At 33.9% G+C, this 21085-nt stretch overlaps 1 protein-coding gene across 10 annotated transcripts in view; it reads right to left on the bottom strand.

Moving 5' to 3' along the window:
* The window catches only part of LOC129744574 (heterogeneous nuclear ribonucleoprotein L), a 528701-nt gene that overhangs the window by 82497 nt on the left and 425119 nt on the right, over positions 1-21085 (bottom strand). For 8 of the 10 annotated variants that reach the window (XM_055737162.1, XM_055737163.1, XM_055737161.1 and 5 more), the window contains one exon: positions 17280-17297. In XM_055737162.1, coding sequence (XP_055593137.1) covers positions 17280-17297 — 18 coding nt within the window. Of the gene's footprint in view, positions 1-1126; positions 1142-10666; positions 10674-17279; positions 17298-21085 lie in introns of those variants that run through there. The other 2 variants (XM_055737170.1, XM_055737171.1) reach the window with 2 other exon arrangements.

The raw sequence follows: 21085 nt of genomic DNA, 5'->3' as shown, positions 1-21085 counted from the left end.
TTTTAGCCTTTGGCTGTTTCGTCTCTAGGACATTGCAGATTATGTTTAGTATACTATGTTTGTCAAAATTAAACTTTGTTACAATAGTCACAAAAACAATATACGCAAAAAGATATATGCATCTTACGTTTTTGCCATGGTTCACATTATATTGCACTTTTGGCATATATATCTTGAAGATTTGCCATGAATATCTGCAATTTTTACTACCGGTCGAAAACCTTGAAGCGACAACAGTTGCTTCAGAACTTTTACTCGACTCTTGCAGCGTATCGCAGATAAATGACACTGTTGCACGACCTCAAATCACCAGCTAAGCCAACTTATGGTACAATAGTCTAATGAGTTTTCCCTTCAGACACAACCTCACCCGACATGTGCTAAGAAAAGTTTTTTGTGTGCCAAGAAGTTGAAAATAAAATCAATCCTAACAAAACTGTGTTCACCAGACTAGCCAGGCAAAAGTCGAGATAAACGCAAAGATTAATTATTTTTCTTTGCTTTTCCGGGGTTCAGTTTGGAGCACCAACCCGTACAATTTTCTGGTGCATGGAGAAAATAAAAGAAAAATGGAAAGTTCATGCAACCGGGGGGGTCTCTTCCTTTCTCAAGGAACCAAGCCCCATTATCTTACACTATCCATAAGGTGTGTCCTGTTCCTGAATCAGCCGGGTCGGGTGTGTTGACTTTTGGTTGTAAATGGCTCTTCCGGTCCTTTGTGTTGGTGGACATTGAATGAAAGACGAAGCCATTTTTGCTTTTCCCCCCTAAGGATACGGTCTTTGGTTTGTTTATAAAGAAGAAATTTCCACAGGAGTGCTCTGTGATTGATGCAACTGAATTGATTACATTGAAAATGCTGTCAAGTTGGTGTTGGGAGAGAAGTTTTCGAAAATTCTGTCCTCGCTAACGTTTTCTTAACAAACTATCGAACCAGGTTTGAAAATAATTCTATGTCACAAGAATGAAAAGTGTAGTTTTTGTCACAACAACGAAATTTAGCATGCAAAAGTCTACTCTACACGAAAGAATGATTAATATTTCAAAGTTTGTACAATTTTCGGTCCCTTAAAATCATAAAAAAAAAATCTAAAAACTAAATTTCACTCGTCTATTCTGTACTTACTAGGAGCTCGGTTGACTGAAATACAAAAAAGAAAAAATATATATAAAGTAATGATTGATCTGTTCGTTTCGTCACTAGCTACTGGTCTAAGAGCACTACCAATCGTCAATAATTATATTAAAATAGAAGAAAGAAATTTTGGGAAATTTTAGCAGCTGGCAGTTTTGCAAACTAACATACATTATTCAAAATTTAAAATTCAAAACTTGTTTTAAACACGGAACCTTTGATTTATTAGGATACTATCACTATAAATCCAAAATAATAATCTTCTAGAATTCAACCAAGAACCGAGTTGCGGTCTTGAACAAAGTTGTTCAGCGGGAAATTTTTTTAAAGAGTTAATAAATTGGCACAAAAACCATAAGCAGGCTCAATTCCACAGAAGAAACATCTTTTTTTTTGGGATTGAAACGGCTTCATCAGTCATTTGTGGGAATAAAAATGAGATATTTTTATTATTGTCCAAACATTTCGGCCATTTATTGGGGCCTTCTTCAGTAAGTAACTGTAAATTTATTGCAATTTAGTAACATTGTCAAAAATTTTGTGTTATGTGAACACATTTTTTTACTCACTAATTGTCGGGTTCGTTTTTAGTCTAATTTATGTTGTGATTAAATATTGTAGTGCGAATTTTATCTGTGAACATGCGTCGAAAATTGAACTGCCGCACAGTTTATCTAATGGTGAAGCGCTGCAGTATTTATTTTAAATATCTCATTTTATGACAAATTATTCGGTTCACATCAGTGTAACGGTAATGATAAATACATTTCGAAAATAATGATTTCAGGCGTGGTTCTGTAGAACAAATTCCACATCGCCAATGGTTGCTATTCCGTGGCCATCAATTGTGTTCAAAGGTCAAAAGAATGGTGCTTGGGATAACCAGCTCATTCACAATGCACAGAGCTGCTGCTCTCTCTCTCTCAATGTCAATAACGGCGCCGGCCACGTCCTAGTAGTCAATAGATAGTTGGGAAAAACAGAGAAAGGGTTTGAAGACATAAATATACGCTTAAGGACCGAGGTCACCTATGCGTCCTAGCAAATATTTTTTGTTGAGAATTTATGGGAAAGGATGTGAGCAGGAGACACTTTTGACTAGTGTGATCTATTATTTGAAATCTTTTTTTTTAACAACTTATAGATAGTTAACTCTTTTCATTATGTTCCTTGACTTTTGAAAAATGCGTTTTTAATTATCAATTTATGTGAAATATTATTTTGGAGACGTTTTCGATCACCGCTAATTGTTATTATCGATTTTGGTTGATATTTTTCGGTGAAAATTAAGTCAAATCCAAACAACTTTTTTACGTTTCGGCTTACTATTTTGTTTCGGCCATCTTGAGAGAAACTGTATTTCATAAAAATCTTAAAAAATAGATTACAAAAAATTAGAATGCAAGTTTTACACAATTTTGTCACTTTTATCTACACTAGAAGCACTTACAATTGTTTCGCCGTGTGCTTTCCTAACGGCTGTGTTTTTACCGGAATTGGATGATCGGGGATTTTCGGGGACAATTGAATTACACTCAATTAACTGGACAAACTTTTATTGGACGAATAAAAAACGCGACGGTTCGGATGGACAGAAATTTATTTTTTGTGAACGATCAGACACAGAACAAAAGGATCAAACGGAACGAGTGTGTACTGATCAACAGTTTATTGGGTTCTAAATCTATTGCCTGTACGATACAGGCATAGGGCTATTGGCGCCAGATTTGAGGCGTTCTATTTATGGAGAGCGAGAGACATTTAAAATATTTATGAATGAAGACGTGTTTGAACAGGGATTGCGACAACCGGATTTTTGTACAAACAGGCTGTCTAAGTTACTTTGAGTCAGATTTTGAATCGCTTCTATAGTAGCTTGCGTTTTGCGTTCTTGGTGACGTTGTGAAGTCGGTTGTTGTCGTCGTGTTTGAGGTCGTCATTTTCGAAATCATTCTTGAAAACTGTGGCGTCGCTCAAAGTTTTTTGATTATTTAGTTGTATATTTTAGAGATCTCGATAGCGTTTTGTTTTATGTTTACTGCATTTCATTTTTTCAGTTTTATATGTAATGTTCCTTCTTGGTTCAATCTCTCTAATATATAAGCCTTTTCAAAATCAAATTTGTGGTTAAAAAAAATAGATAATACTTTGCGATTCCTAGACCCAAACTCTTCAGAAATCAAGGAAAAGTTGAGAAAAAATGGTACACAAAACAGGAAAATGAGAGATTACTTAAATTTTTACTCAGAAAGTCCATACGTATATAAAAAGAACACCGCAATAGCGCTAGTTGATCGAGCGCTTAAACTTAGTGACATAGACAAACGACAAATGAGCATCAAAAAAGTTAAAAGAATTTTGCACCAAAATAATTATCCGGATGAATTCAATACGTTCTAAAAAAGAGGGTAGATGTCATTTACAATTCGCTAAGTAACAAACCCACTAAAAATAACGGCAAATATGTCTCACTAACATTACTAACTTTGCGAAAAAGTTAGTAAACTACTAAGAAAACATGATGTCATTGTATCTTCTAAACCAATAAACATAATAAAAAACTGTTTGGTCACTGAAACGAAGGACCAGAACCCAAAACTTAAACAAACAAATGTAGTTTACTCGATACCGTGTGAATATGGAAAGGAATACTGTGGTAAAACATCACAAACACTGGAAAAACGCATAAAAAACCACAAAACGAGTCTTAAACAAAACTCCAGGGCCACAGGATTGACACAACATGCTCTGGAACAAAACTAAAAATTTGATTTTGAAAAGACTTATATTTTAGAGAGAGTCAACCAAGAAGGAAAAAGAAAGACTGCTGAAACATTACATATAAAACTAAAAAAGGAAATACAGTAAACATAAAACAAGACGCTATCGAGATCTCTAAAATATACAGCTCAATAATCAAAAAACTTTGAGCGATGCCACAGTTTTCAAGAATGAATTAAATAACGACGACTCCAAACACGACGACAACAACCGACTTCACGACGTCACCAAGAACGCAAAACGCAAGCTACTAGAAGCGGTTCAAAATCTGACTCAAAGTAAGTTAGACAGCCGTTATGAAAGCACACGGTGAAAAAATTCTAAGTGCTTCTAGTGTAGATAAAAGTGACAGAAAATTGTGTGAAACTTTCATTCTAATTTTTTGTTTTCTGTTTTTTTTTTTTTTAATTTTTATGGAATACAGTTTTTCTGAAGATGGCCGAAACAACATAGTAAGCCGAAACGTAAAGAAGCTGTTTGGATTTGACTTAATTTTCACCGTAAAATATCAACCGAAATCGCCAAAAAAAAAAAAATAAAAAAAAAAGAAAAACTATTTAAGTGTTATCTTGTTTGTTTTTTACTCTACGCTGCTTGGTTGATTCGATACAAATACATAATTTCATTTATTTTTTCCGTGAGATTTGATATACAGTTAAAGTCTTCTTGATAATGGATTCAGTGACAATAAATTTCATAATCTTTTCACAAAAATAATTGGTTTAATTTTCTGTACTGTTTTCCCCCTTAGAGCAAGTTCACTGGTGTTGGGAAAAAGTGGTAGAAATTTTGTCACTTTTTGCATATTTTGAAAATTTTGCCATGCAAAAGTAGTTTCGCATGCTGTGATGCAAAAATAGCAATATTTCTATCACATACGACTGAAATATAAACAGTGAAAAAAAATACACGCCCAAGGATCTTGAAAACATTTTTGCAAGGTAAAATTTTCAAAATGTCAAAATTTCTACCACTTTTACCCAACACCAGTAAACTTGCTCTTAGCTTATTTGCGTCCTTTAAAGTTTCTACGCAAAGGCTAATGATTCACGATATTGAGAAGTACAGCAGGCGTGTGCCAAGAAAGGATTGTATCCCATTTACCCGAAAACCATTGCCCAGAATGAATTTTTCCCAGAATGACAAATACTCGAAATCAAACCCCAGAATGAACCATTTCCCTGAAAAAAAATCCCCAGAATGCACCATTTACCAGAAATTTTTTTCCCAGAATGGACCATATCCCAGAATTTTTTTCCCCAGAATGGAACATTTACCAGAATGGCACAAATCCCAGATTTTTCCCCCTAGTATTTTTATTTGTTTTTTTTTTTCTAATGAATTCTTGAATATTTCATATGATTCGAAATTAATTTTTTTTAAAATTATTTTTTAAATGAAACTACGACTTTGAAATTTTCCAAATAAATTTATTTTAGAACCAATATTGTGCTTTGTTTATGGTTTGGGTACTTTAATTGATTCAATGCTTACCATGGTCCTTTAAAAAACCGTTTTGGTATCCGACTCCTCACGCTGCGCGTTCGAACTTGAAAGACGTTTTGTCCTTCACGCTGTCGCGTGGCGGACGGGGCTAAGGGATCACCCCTAGCTTTCACGCAGACCTAGGAAGCCCCGGCAGACCTAGACCAATGTCTTAGGGCCGCCGCTTCCGACGGCGGGTCGGCGGCCTCCTCGGATTTGGGAGCTTCGGCGGCTTTGTGCCGCCTCAGCCCCTTCATCCTCGTATGTATGATTTTTTAAATTACGCATTTTTACCACTTTTTGTTTAAACAATTTTTTTAACCATCCACAAACAAGTGTTCTATAGATTAAAGTTTTCAATCAACAACGAACTCGAAAGATGCGCGATGTTATGAAGTGCCTTTTAACTTTTTGATTTTATCACTTTCTTTTTCACTTGTGTTTGGTGTAATGATTTTCTGACTATTTGATTTTTTGAATTTTAATCTGTCGACATAACGACTTTTTGACGTTCTAATTTTCAGGCCTTCTGACTTTCCTAATCTCTAGCTTTCTGAATGTTTCATTTTCTGACTTTTTGACTTTCTGGGTTGCAGTTTTTTATATTTTTTTTTGCTCAAAAATTGTACCTATTCAAAAAATTGTTGAAATTGTTGGTCATTGCAACGTGGAATGAAGTCAGATTTGTTGTAATTTTGCCGAGGTGATTTGAACCCAGGTTTCCAAAGAAATAAGGGTTTACTGAGTTAAAATTATATATTTGCATATAGTTATGTACATATTTGATAAGAATATTCCAGGTTGATGTGACCAAATTAGTAATCTAACCTTTCGTTTAAAATATTTACTTATTTACATGAACAAATTTATTGAAAAGGTGAGTTTCGAAAATCTCGCCCTTTTCACTATTTTAGTGAATTGAGTAAAAAGCAACATATGAAAATCATATTCAAAAAACGATCTATCTTAAACAATTGTTTTTGTAAATAAATACTGAATTTTGTGCTGTCTCAAAAAACGTACCCTTTACCAAAAATAATAGAATCGACAAGAAAAGAGGAAAATAGATAGAAGAATAAATATCATTTATGTGTCTTTCACGAATTATGATAGGATGAAGTTTGGTTTCAAATCCCAAAATATTCTTAAAGATTTAGCTGAATCAAAAAAAGTTGCTAGAGCAGGTAAAATTAGAAAAGCACGGTCTAAAAAAAAATTCAAAATGGGTATTATTTTCAACGTAAAATTTGTACATCACGACTAGCACTTCTCATATTAAATTTCATTTCCAGTATTTCAGCTGCATATCAGCTTATTTCAAATATTATGCATTTATATTTCAATTATGACCGTGAGAAGAAAACATCAATTTTCTAAGAGAATTCCGGAGCGCAAGTTACAATAAAGTGGTTCATTACCCTTGCCTCCTTAACACTCAGCGTGAGATTTGTACACGCACAGAGGTTTAAACAAACAAATACAATTCTAAATCCATTTTTTAGATCAAAATTAAATTCTAGAGCAATACTTCGTCGAAAACCTCCATGCTGGCAGCAATCATATAAACGTTACTTAAAATTTCTGCAAAAAATCATGGATAAGTTTTGAATCCAAACGAAGTTTTTTAGACCCCAGGGTTTGAAAAATTCAAAAATTACACCAAATCGACTCAGTTTACCCCTACATTTTCAAAAATTTCAGAAAAAGGAATGTTCTAATTTAAAAATTTGGCATCAAATGACACCTATATATCTTGTGAATTTTTTCCGAGGAATCGAATGAAGTTTTTTTGAGTCACCACAGGAATCGAAAAATAAAACTATGGTTGTTTTCACCCTCAACTCCCCTAAATTTTTCAATTCATTTAGAAAAAAAGCATGTTCGGCCTAAAAATTGTTGAACAAAATGAGACCTATCTATAATGCTACCGCATGCATCGGAAAATGAAGTTATGGCTGTTTTTACCCTGAATTCTTCTTCATTTTTTTTTTATTTAGTTCAGGGAAAAAACATGTTCTCGAGTTGTTGGCAAATCTAGCCCTCGTTCTCTATTTTTAAAAAAAAAAGTTGCTTAGAATTTCGTTTTTTTGTATGGACGGACATACGTTGAAACAATACAGCTAGACAAAACTAAATTGTATGTGTATAATTAAAGTTCAGATTTAGCAACTTCTCGAGAAATTCAACGGTTATTTCTGTTTGAAGACTTCTGCTTTCTTTCTTCTATCGTGATATTTTTAACCTTTTGCTTTTAATTCGTGTTCCTTGTTCATTTTAAATGTTTTTTCAAGAAATTTTACTATTAACAAACCTTACTGACGGTTTTTGGCTTGAAGTTCACGAATATTTACGGAAATTTGCCTTTTCACCATCTTATCAGATTCAATCGCATCCTTTGGATGAACAAATAATAAAACTCTTAGTTTCGGCGGGTTTTGCTAGGAATGTAATCCTTTTTGCCTTATGGGAAGAGAGAGTGTTGAGATTATTTAAAGTGTGTACTTTATTTTGTCCTAGCGAAATCTCCTGCCTTTGAAATTGATGAAAGTGAAGTTTCCTTCACGGAAACGTCGAAAGATTCTGGAAACTCTTAATAACTTCGAATCAAATCTCCCCCAATAAAAGATGCAAATAAATAGTGTTAAAAAAAAGGAAAAAAAATTAAGAATCTAGCGAAGCTTCGCCATGAATTTTTAAACATTAATACAACGAGGAAAAACTTACAAAAGAACTAATAATCTTTATTTGAGAAAATATTTGATAATAACTCAAAAATGTGAATAGTGAAAAAAAAATTTCGTTTTCAGTGTCAGTAATAAATTTATTATGGAACTAAATTTTAAATAATCACGTTGGGTTATTTTAAGAGTTCCGAATAAAAGATTTTACAAAAACAAAATTCCTGAAAATTTCATTATTTCACAAGCGTTAGAAGCATCTTAAGTTCATCAATCTAAAAACGTTAAATTTATCTTATTTTTTTAAAGTTATATATTAAACGAACGAAAACATCATTTGTTAATGCTGAAGCTGCCTGAATTAAGAAAAAGGAGCAAAATTTCAAAAAAATATCGGAATAAAAAATAACAGGATAATAATATTATTAAAATATTTAATTCAGCAGAACTCTCAAAATAAAATAAAAAAATTAATAGAAGTAATCCGATAAGGCCGGAACAAATTTGAAAGCCTTCTTTTGTCACTTGGAGTTGAAACATCAGGGGAGGGGGGGGGGGGGGGGGGGGGATTATAATAAACAATAATCAAAACTTTCAATAAATTGGAACAAACTGGAAAAAAGCTTGCATGCAATAAACTTTCATACAACCTTCATAGCACATCAACGAAAAATCGAGTTATTTCAGATCGAAACTTTGGAAAAAACTCGAATACAAAAGGTGTTACAATTATCATTCTCTACAGTTTGACTTTCGCTCTTCCAATTGTTTGAAATTTGAAAAAAAAAAAAACAAATCAAGCGTGAGTTTTCAAAAGGACGTATGTCGCAAAAGTAAACAAATTGAGTTACTGTTTGCACGGTATAGTAAATTTTATTTTCTTCTGTATGAATTAACTGTTTGTACAAAAAAAAAATAATATGCCGTTAGCTAAAAAAATATACAAACGACCTATGTCATCTTTTCTCAGTGTTTTCGAAATTCTTCTTTACACCTCTTTTTGGTAAAACGACGCATCTGTCAAAACAAATAATATCGCACACACAGCAGATAGGATCGCAGCAAACCGTCGTATGCGTCAAATCAGATACGTCGGTTTTTTCACATCATTGCAGATGCGTCAGTTTTAAAATAATAATTATTTTAAAACTGACGCATCTGGAATGATGTGAAAAAACCGACGTATCTGATTTGACGCATAATGAAAACAATTTGTCCAAGCGACGAATCATAAAGGGTGTATGTAAATATTAAACTGTCACAACGACGAATCATTATGGCGTATGTGAAAAAAAACTCAACAATACGGTGTAAAATATTTTTTTTAACAAATTCACTAGGAAACAGCAAAAAATCCAGTATGCTCAAACCTATAATTAAAACATTATTGTTTTTCCTACAGCTGCCATGATAAAACTTGATTCTAGATCAAACAGCTTTAAATAGCATTTATTTATATTAACATAATTTTGTCCCTCCTTTTTCTCAGATTTTGTCTGATGTTACATACGTCCTTTTGAAAACTCACGCTTGAAATGTTTAACTAAAACACCTTGAACTTTATTTATTTCTCCTTTCTGGATTTTCGAAAAAATCGAAGGGGGAGAGCGGGGCGACAAAAGAAGAAATTGAAATTTGTTCCGGCCTAATGGTACTTAAAATTTATTCATACAAATATAATTTGAAAGAATATAACGTTTGATCAATGAAATAAAGAATGTTCAAAAAATCGGATTGGTTCTGGTCATATTCGATCAAATGAAATACAGTTAAAAATAAAAAAAATTAGAAAGATAAATAAAAATGAAGAGAGGATTTATCAAGAACTTCAAGTGAAATTCTGTTAAAAAACGGAAGATCGTTTGCTCTCCATGAACATAACAAAAAAAAACTATTTTCCTGTTAAAGTTGCAAAAATCAACATTTGTAAAAAAAAAAAACAAACAAGCAAGCAAAAGTGCTTTTCCCCCAAAATTAAAATTGATTTGATAATTTCTTACAGTGCTACCGGAAATGATTTGTAAAACTTCTTGACACATTAAAAATCTAATCAAATCTTTTCGTATTTAGATAAGTCATCATTTTTAAACACTGGAATTAAACAATTCATAAAAAAATGCCAACAAAAGTAAACTTTGAATTTTAAGAATTAACTTTGAAAAACTATTTAGATAAACAGGATTGTGAAAGTATAAACAACTAAAAAAAATTTTAAAACAAAAATCAAGGTTTCAAAAAAATTAAAAAAAACACTAATTTTATCAAACGATCCTTTGGAAAATTTCGAACAAATTTGATCAATAAAATGAGTTTGAAAAAAATGCTATTCTTCTTAAGTTTCAGTTGAGAGTTTTAGTTCCAGAGATGATAATCGGATCAATTGGAATAGAAAGGTCCGGTTCGTTGAAATCACCATGAAATAAAGAGAATCTAAATAAATAGTAAAAATCACACCAAACCAAGACACTATTTTAATTCTACCGTAGAAAAAAAGTTACTTGCTATAAATCATAGCTTATGTTAAAACATGTTTTCGCTGCATCTATTGATTTGTTTATGTTTAGTAAATGTTTAAAAATTCACTCACCTTGCAGCGTTTCTGTAATGAGAAAAATCACAATATTAATATTGCAGGTTGTTTTTTTCGTTATGTTTTTGTAATAAACTAAAATTTATGTTTGAGCTTAATGTTTTTTTTTAAATTCAACAGAAAATTAAAATAGTTTTAAATGTTAATTTAATGAAAAAAACAACATTATAAATATAAAATCCAAAGGTCACCAAGAGCCATCGGAATCCGAGACGGGACAAGAAACCTCTTCTTTGTTCTCAAAATAGCCTGCCTTTCCAGGCTGCCGCAGGATTTTCGCCCTTAATGGAAAACATAATGGAAAATCGACAGCTGAAGTGAAAGATCCCAATGCAAATGTCCTGCTTCTCTTCTCTAGGTCCGAAGTGAATAAATATAGAGCAGTAGCAACAGTTAGTTGTCTGAAATTTACATTTGCAGCAAAACTTTCCGAAGAATCTGGTAATCACCAACAGGGAGTCAAAGAGTGGATGGGATGTTTGCACTTCAGATTTCCAGTTGCTATGAATGAATTAACAGTGTAATTCCGTGTTGTGAATATGGGACTGCATTTTAATCGGTTTGAGTAGTTCTTGAAAGCTAGGAAAGCTTCCGGGAAGCTTTGACTGAGATAAGCATGTTTCTTGTAATGATTATTTTCGATTGAATTTTAAAAAAAAGTTAATCACATCTGACTTTTCAACATTTTACTTCTTCTTCCTCAAGGAACGCCCAATTCTTTATTTTTATATTATTTTAATTTATTTTTTATAGTGAAAGTGACAACATCAGTTATTGTAAAAAACATGAATAATCCAAACATTGCCAGTTTGATAGCTACCGTCGAGAACCTTTTTACATCATTTGTATCGAAAAGAAGATCCATCTGACATACATCAATCAGGACTTTTTGTATAACTGAAAATTTGGCAACTCCTCTGCTCTACGAAGAGATATAACGGCAAGAGCAACAACTTGAGAGAAAAATGTGTAGCCATACATATTGTTTTTCCTTCCTTCCCAAATCAGGGTGCGATGTGGCCCTCCGGAAGGCGCCCAAAATAAGCTCACCCGATGTCAATATTGATACTTTTATTGCGGTGGCTGAATCTGATGATGGCGGTGCTTCCATTCATATTGCTGGCAGGCCAGACTAGAAGTAAAAAAAAACAACCGGATACCAGATGAGATGAGAAATTTCCTCCGGTGATGGAAAACTGAAACCGGCAGATTGGCTGGCTGGCTGGCTTACTCCGGGATGGGAAATGGACGAGGAGAGGATCGATATTCTTTCGATATATGGGAAAATGATTGCTTTTTATTTTGCTTCTGTTGGTTTCAATATAGAGAGCTAAGTTGATGGGTCTGACTTTGCGAAGACTAATGTTTATTCGCTTTTCATTAGACGTTGAGAAAATTTATTTTCTTTTAAACAGAGAACAATCTACTGTTACAGAATTAAACAATTTTTTTTATGAGATATACGTTTTAACCAAAACACACAAAGGAATTGGTTATGAAGAGGGAAGCAGTAACATTTCATTAAAATACAGAAAACTGTTCCCTTTGAAAGAAATTTCCAATAGTTACAATCGAAAAGCGATCGGTTTCTCTGACCCGGAGCTAAAACAAAACCACAGGTTGATATAAATTAAATCCAATTTCATGCCCCGTTGAAGGATCATGGACGACAAATCTAAAATGTCGGTTTCAAAACAAAGAAGGAAATGAGAAAAACTCTGTTCTATCAATTAACGGAATCCGACAGCTGAATGTGTCGTCTTTCTAAACTAAAATTCAGACTGAAATTTCATTACGAAAAAAAGGATAAAGCCCCAATGAAATGTGAGGCTATGATTTTTTTTTCCATTATTGTTACCATTGTATACAAACTTTTACCACCTGACGTTTCAGCTCCGAGGGGAATTCGATTTCAAGCCGCAACAAAAAGTTATTCCGATAGTAAATTCAGATTATTTGCTCTGCTTCACCTACCGTCCCATCATTTGGAAAACCAATTGATCTAAATAGCTATATTTTTATTTTTATTCCAATGGCAATTAAAAGTTTTGGGGTGCAAAAAACTTCTGAAGTGGTGTAATTTCAGATGGAGAAATAATATAGGACAGATTTTCAAAACAAATTCTTCAACCGTCTTTGGAAAAAGGTAAAATCATGAGCATTTCCTTGATTAATTAAAAAAAAGTTTACAAATTTCTCCAAACTTAATTTTTTTTAAAACATATATGAAACTTCTTTGTTACAATACTCGCTTGTGAATCGGATGTTTGAGAGCTGAGACCAAGTCCATTTTTTTCTCAATAATTTCAAAAATTAGCTCCTTTTTCTAAATATTCAATTAATCGGACGCTTCCTTACGTTCGGCTGTTTCAACATTTACTTATCATTCGAATTGTCGGGCTTTTCTATGCTTTAGGAACTTTTTCATTTAAGCTATAAAGTGTCTACAGAATATTTGCTCCTTCGAACATGCTTCATAGCTTGATAGCATAACAAATATTAAAAAAATTGAAAATTCAAACCTTTTTGTTTCAAGAGACAGAGCTTTACTTTGTTAAACAAAGTTGTAAAATACACGAAAATATGTAACTTTGTTGAAAACTCTTTTCAGACCTTCTAGATTGTCTTGAGTCTCAATGCACCTTGAAGGTTTGAAAAGGCACAATTTTCTCGTATATTTGGATAACGTGCCGATATTAAGCTTACCCCTATTCTGTAAGCTGAAATAAAAAAAGAATACCAAACTTTATGAAAACACAAGCTGACCCGGCGTGCTTTGCTACCTCTTCCAGGAATAAATAAAATTTTAGGAAATTATTGAAATTTCAACATAATTCAGAAGCAACCACTTCAAAATAATAGCTTCACCTTTTGGAATTTCGAAGATTTTGGAAAACTTTAGAATTGAAATACAAGGATGATTTAAACTAATTTTCTGAAACTTGATCTCTAAATCAGTTTTAAAAGAACTGCAATTTTAGCTCTGTTTTCATAAGCTTTAAATTGATTCTTAAACTATGCCAAAATTAAATTGTCGCTATTGCTTGATGAGTACTCGATAAATGTCCAAAAAATTGAATGGAAGCCCCCCTTACACCTTCCGATCTGCAACTGCTGGAAAGAGGTAGGGATTCCATATATATATATATATATATATATATATATATATATATATATATATATATATATATATATATATATATATATATATATATATATATATATATATATATATATATATATATATATATATATATATATATATATATATATATATATATATATACATATATATATATATATATATATATACATATATATATATATATATATATATATATATATATATATATATATATATATATATATATATATATATATATATATACATATATATATATATATATATATATTTTCATAATAAGAACCCTGATTCCATTTGGTTGATAAGCAATACAACCCTTCCCGTCCCTCTCCTCTCCCCACTGCAAGGCAGAAGGGTTTATAACTTTCATATTTAGAAACATATCTCGTATATTATTATCATGTCAAATTTGATTCTATTTGCTTACTTACTTCTCCGGTTATATCAACAAAATTGATTTCATTTCCTTAATAAGCTCTAAAGTTATTCGGAAATTTGTTAAGGAGCCCGCTTTTCATCTTCCTAGTACTCCACTGGAAGGAAGCAGTAGGCAGTAGTACTAAATATTCGAAGAAACATTTCTTGTACTCAAGTATCCTCCCAAGAGAAATTTGGTTCCATTTTTTGGATAAGTTCTCGAGTAATGTAAAAAATTGTATGGGCATCCTCTCCTTAAATTTTTCTCATTGGAAGAAAAGAGGGATTTAAAAATATCATAGTCACAATTCTCGTATTCACATACCTTCCCATACCAAATTTTGTTAGATTTGCTTGATTAGTTTTTCAGTTATGCTGAAAATTGTATAGGAGCCCCCTCCCCCCTTTCTATCTCTCCACTGGAAGGAGGGAGGCGCACCTATCATTCATCATTTCTCTTACCCAAATACCCTTTCAAGTCAAATTTGGATCCATTTACTCGAATAGTTAGTTAGTTGTGCAATAAAAACGGTATGGAAGACCCCTCCCCTCCCTTCCTATTTTCCAACTGGAAGATGAGGGGGTCTGCCATATTCATAGAATCATTTATCGTATAGCAATACCCTCCCATGCCAAATTTGGTATCATTAGCTTCATTAGTTATCGAGTTATGTAAAAAAAATGTAAGGTAGCCCCCCTCCCCCTTCTTATCTCCCCACTGGAAGGAAGGAAGGGAACAAAATATTCACAGAAACGTTCCTCGTACCAACATACCCTCCCACACCAAAATTGATTTAATTCCCTTGATCAGTTCTCGAGCTATGCAAACATTTGTCTTTTCTTTGAGAGACCCTCACCTCCCGTCTATCAACACAATATATCATATAATTTTCCTTTGAGAATTGTTAAAATTTCGTCAATTTTTTGGTAATTTTATTTGCCCCCGCTTTTTTAATTCGGCAGGGGTTTGAGAGTATTATATGTAGATACCATTCCCGGTCTTGCAAACCAAACACCAAACACACCAAATTTCATGTTAATCGGTTCAGTAGTTCCCGAAAATTTTTCAAACTGTGTCATATTTTCTATTAATTTTGTAATAAAGTTCCTTCCTCCCTTCCTGAATTTGTGTCATATTTTTATTTATTTTGCATGGGAGCCCCCCTTCCTCTGAGTCGAAGCGGTTTAGAAGTATTTCAGAAACCATCTCCGACCCCAAAAATTCTTACATATCAAATTTCACAAAAATCCAATGCCTATTTAGCAAATCTCTGTGCCGTAAATGCGCTGAAAAGTGTACTGTGCCAAAGATGATATGTTTGAAAAAGCACTATGTACTGGCATAAGAACTCGAGCTCCCAACCAAAATGATGCATGATGCATTCAAGCGAAGCAAGAAAAACATTTTATGGGATTTTCTTCCTATTGGATAATTCATCCCAGAAACAAGAAAATTAAAAAAAGCCATAGGGAAGTGAGAATCGAACTCACAACACCATTTTCATATCCTCTTGCCAATCCGACATCTTAACCAGTGTACTACCGTAGCGAATGGAGGACGTGGAATATTTGTCATAAGGGGGCATCCATAAATTACGTAACGCTCCTAGGGGAGGGAGGGAGTAAGTTCGAGCGTTACGAATTGTGACATAGGGGAGGGGGGAAGGTATACTCATCGTTACGTAACGATTTTTTTCCTTAAAAATTTTGCATTGCAGCTTTTTAGGTGTCATGCAATTTTTGCAGATTAATTAGCAAACCAAAATCAGCTTAAAATTTGAAGCTTCAACAAGATTGAAAATGGTTTATAACCTTTCCACTTTAAAGATTCTGAGATAGACTCCATAAAATATGCGTTGGATATCTGTGAAACAACCGTTGGAAAGCCGAATATTTGGTGCATTTACCCCCAAGAACTCAAACCAATTTTAAAACGGAAATTTTACAATTTTTTCTCAATTGATTTCAAAAATGCAATTTTGGTTATTCTTCCCACGAATATTACTAAGCGGAGTATTCTTTGCATAACAAGTTATGCTCCTGGAACAAAACAAGGTAGATCATCAGTTATCAAGCACAGAGTAACTAGTAATAAGACAAATAATTTATTTCAATGAGTACTTAGTACTAAGAAGCGATTTGGATTTATATTAATTCCGTTTTTAAGAACGTTAAAAAAATTGATGTTAAATTTTTTTTTCAACTTCGAAAATCAGTATTTGAAAACATGAGAAGATAGGGGGAGGGGTAATTGTTAGCGTTACGTAATTTTCATAGGGGGGTACGTCGAAGCGTTACGATTTGTGATATACGGGAGGGAGGGGGTAAAAAAAGAACATTTTTTGCGTTACGTAATTTATGGATGCCGCCTAGACCACAGCAGCGCTCAAGAGATTGCGTTAATTTTGTATTCTAAATGAAAGAAGAGTGATCTCACTATAAAATCAAGTGGATTTTGGCAGTTTATTAATTCTAAATCTTTATTAATTTCTAAACCAATAGCGATGCCAGTTCATGACAAAAGTGTGGCAGTCAGTACGCAGACTTATGATTTATGCACATAAAGAAATGAAAATCCTTTACGAGCTACAAACGCGTTATGTTTGGAATAATTTGATAAATTTTATTACGCACAGACAGACAGACCAACTGCCAAAAGGGAACTTCTGAGATAGCCTACCAAAAGGCTGCACAATGTTGAAAGAGAGTAACAATTTTCGGGCAGTTGTATATGAAGTACAATTGTGTTTTGGAAAAAAGGAGAGAAAATCCTTTTTGAATGAATCGAGCCCCATTCTTTCCGGCAATAAGCCGATTGTGGTTTTTATGACACACACGCGCGTGTGGGTGATAACCGAAAAAAATGTGAGGGTAGCTTAAAACATTATAACAGATACGTTTAATTGCTCCGGAATGAAGGGGGCGATACGGTAGCCGTTCATTTGCCGGCTTTCAAATGCCATTTAATAACCTATGGGTTTCCGAAAAGAATTCAATCATTGAAAATTCTGGTGTAAAATTATTTTTTTTTAGTTTCAAAACACTTACCCAATGTTTGACGATCATCTGAAAAGATAAAAGAAAACGATTGTTAAAAACTGGTTCAACATTTGATCACAGATTCTAATGGATGGGGCTGTCAAATTTCACGCAAATATTACTTAGCTAAGAGTAAATGAAGCAGAACTTAAACACAAGTAAAATCCAATCAACTTCCAAGCGACCACACTTCGACCGAAATTTTCACCCGATAGAGCAATGGTCACTTTATATCCGAGAAATTCCCATTGGATAAGGAAAAAAAAGTGAAGGATTCCAATAGAAACTTTTCATCGGTTTACTGAAACCATACACTAGTGGAATCAGTTGGATTTTTTTTTTCCTTTCGATTGCAACAAAAACAGTCAGTCGGGTTTCCTTGAAAAGAAGTGAGGAAAAAGTAGTCCAAAAAAGAACGTTCGATTCTGAGCTGCTGAGTTGCTTCACAATTGTGGGAGAGTTTCACGATTCGGAAAAATGCACTTCCGTGGCTTATCGATGTGTCGTAAAACAAATCGCGCCGCTACCGGAAGCGCTTCCATTTTTTTTTGTTGCTGTTTTTTTTCTTCTAGAGTGTTGGTTTTGAGACCTTCCGCCAAGCTGATTGTTTCCACTGCTGACGGAAAAGTTGGTTCGCTTTACGATTCCACAGTTCGGGTGAGAATGGGAGTAGAAGTTTTTCTGGCGTTTTGTTTTTGCTCGGAAAACCGTGTCCCCCTTTTTTGCTGAATTTCGGTTGATTTCCTGCTTGAACTTAAAAGTTACTTCGTGCTAGACTTGAAAATAACATAGAAACACCCCTCGTTAGCTACTGTCATGCCTCTGGTGATGGGAATTGAAATCTGTTTGACAGTTCTTGATCATTTTGGCAATGGCTTTTAATATTTCAGTTTCTCTATTCAAACCACAATGTAACTTGAAAATACTCTTAAAAAGGTAAAGATGTTAATCCGTTCTTAAAACAACGGAATATTGTTTCCGGAAAAGCGTGAAAATGCTCCCAGAAACAGCCTTTTATGCCATTTTATTCGCATTGCGTTATCCCAGAAAAGAAAAGAGAGCAGAAACAACAACCCAACTTGTCACCCATTTTCTTTATACAGCCAATCCATTACCAACAGCCAGGCCAGAACAAAAAAAAAAAAGCAGAAAACAAAACAGCTCATTAATTTCCTTTTAATTTTTCTCACCATAATTTCGCTTTAAATGAAACTCATTTGAATCCACACCACCCTCGCGTTGTTCCGTCATTCAGCTTTTCCACCAACCAAAGTGAATGAAAACCCGACTGCTGGCAGCAGAAGGTGAAATATTCTCGAAACTACGCCTCATATTTTTTCACTGGGATCAGCCAGCAGGACCCCCCCACTCTTTTTCGAAAAACTGTCATTTGCCAAAATCCTCAGCATCCTCTCCACACCGCCATTTGTCTCGGAACAACAAATAACAATAATAAAATTAAACAACAACATCCATCGGCATCAGCCAACTCAGCAGCAGCATCATCATTATGAATGATTTTTGTGTCGCCCGGTGTTTAATTCGGGCTAAATTTTGTTTGAGCCAACACTACACTTTTTTGGCAAGCGCCATTTAAATTTTCCCCGTGCAACAGGATGGACCACCACGTTTCGGTGGGAAAACTCCGCCTTTTTCCGCGAGGGGAAAAACTATTTCATAGTGATGGTAATTAAACCGGCTGTGGCTGCTTTGACGAGTGGAGGGAGAAAGGTGATTTGAATAGTTTTTGGTGGGTGTTTAATACAGATGGCAGTTGATTATGATTATGAATAAACATATTTAACTTTTTGCGATTTCAGTAACAAACTGCAACCTGATTTAGCGTTTTAAAAGCGGTCAGAAATTTCAAAATGCTTATTTTATCTGAATGAACTTGTCAACCTATTTCTATCGCATGTTTTTCTACAAATTGATTTTGACAATAGATTGAATTGTTAATCAACAAGTCAAAAGTTCAACAGTTAAAAATGTTATTGAAAATACATAAATAAAAGCCCAAATGAATATAATGATATAAATTCCATTTAAAATTGCGGATGTTTATTTCTAATATCGATTCGAAACTAGGCCTAGATCAGAATCCTGATTCAAAACCCGATATTGATTCTGATTCTGATTCTAATAGGAAAAAGATCACGATCCCTATCCCGATTTTGATCCTACTCCTGATCTTTATCCTGAATCTGAATCGAATACTGATCCTGACTCCAAACCTGGTCCTGAACCTTATCTTGATCTGAATTCTTATCCTTAGCCAGATTTAGATAATACTGATCCTGATTTTTATCCAAATGTTCCTTCTGAACTTGGATTACAGAACTTGATTCTGAGTTGAGTATCTTGATTCAAGATTCTGGTTTTGTATCCTGATGCTGGACCTAATCCTGATCTATGATCCTGATCGCAATCCTGTATCTTTTTCCTCTGACATCCTGATTCCTATCTTGGTTATTAGGTTCTTAACTTCACCTTGATCCTTTAGATCCCATATCAATATCCTAAGCCTGATCTGATTTCTTGTTTTAACCTGATCCTGATCCTAATTTTGATATTGGATACATATCCTTATCCTCATCCTGATCTTGAATATTTATACGCTGATCACGGAATCTGATCCAGTATTTTGGATCCATTATTCACCTACTAATTTCTTTGTCTTATAAGAAACGAAGTTACGGCATTCGACAAAGATGTTCAGTACAAAAACTTTTTTTAGTGAATTTATAAATCAGCAAAAAAACCATTAGCAGGCTCGGATCCACAGAAAAAACAAAAATTATGGTAATTTTTCAGTAAAAAATAATCAATTTCCCCATACAAATTTACTCATGTTAACGTTATTTAAAAATTGTGCAAAAAAACATGGATGAGTTTGGAACCAAAAGAAAGCTTTTTAGACCCCAGGGTTTGCGACAAATCGACTCAGTTAATTGCCACATACCTTCTCTCAAAAAGCAGGACATTTTGTGGAAACAAGCAGGTCGAAGCCGGCACGGCATAACATAAACTCTTCTAATCAAGAGATTCAAATTTCAAGGTAGAAACTAATAAAGGGACATGTGTTCAAATTTTTACAGGAAATGTGTGCTTTTACAGCCAGAATTTTGAAAAAAGCGGAACATGACCCGCATTTGTGGGATGTTTGGCAACCCTAGCTTAGGTGGTAACAAGCTAAATAGGTGATACCGTAAGCAAGGACTAAAAAAATCGTATTCAAATCGGAGCAGCCAAGAAACAAAACCGCGCGTAGTTCACAAAAGTTCTGACCACAGTAGGTTCGCGACTAAGCAAACACGTGATTGTGGGGGATTTTTTCAAGGGGAATCCGATCGCCAGAAAATCGTGAGCGAGCCGTGGCAGAAAACCACGCGAACCTCGCGATTCCGGTTCGTGAACCAAATTGGAAAACGCATTGCACACTTGATGGTCGTGTTTTCCGTTTCGTTATTTTGTCTCCACATGGTTGTTGATTGCGCCAAATGCAACGCGTGGACATATGAAATAAATCGATTTTTCAATGTTTTCATAACAATTTCTTGAAAATAATTTACAATGTTGTAAATTTAAACGATGTATATAATTTGTGAATTGAAGTATGTCCTTTCTGATGTTAAACAACGTCAAATTTGGCAAATTTGTATATAGAGTTTCGAAAGGATGCAATCTGGCCCAGTAACAGGTAGAAAAAAATATTGATTTAAGTATCCGAAGGATGAAAAGTTCCTCCGCATCCTAAAAAGATGTAGTTTTTTCGCTTGACGCGTTTCCGAGCCGGACAAACCGGGCAATTTTAA

This window comes from Uranotaenia lowii, chromosome 2, assembly GCF_029784155.1.
Source record: "Uranotaenia lowii strain MFRU-FL chromosome 2, ASM2978415v1, whole genome shotgun sequence".
Classification (NCBI taxonomy): domain Eukaryota; kingdom Metazoa; phylum Arthropoda; class Insecta; order Diptera; family Culicidae; genus Uranotaenia; species Uranotaenia lowii.
Note: the sequence above shows the minus strand (reverse complement) of the source record. Positions and strands in the feature narration are given on the sequence as shown.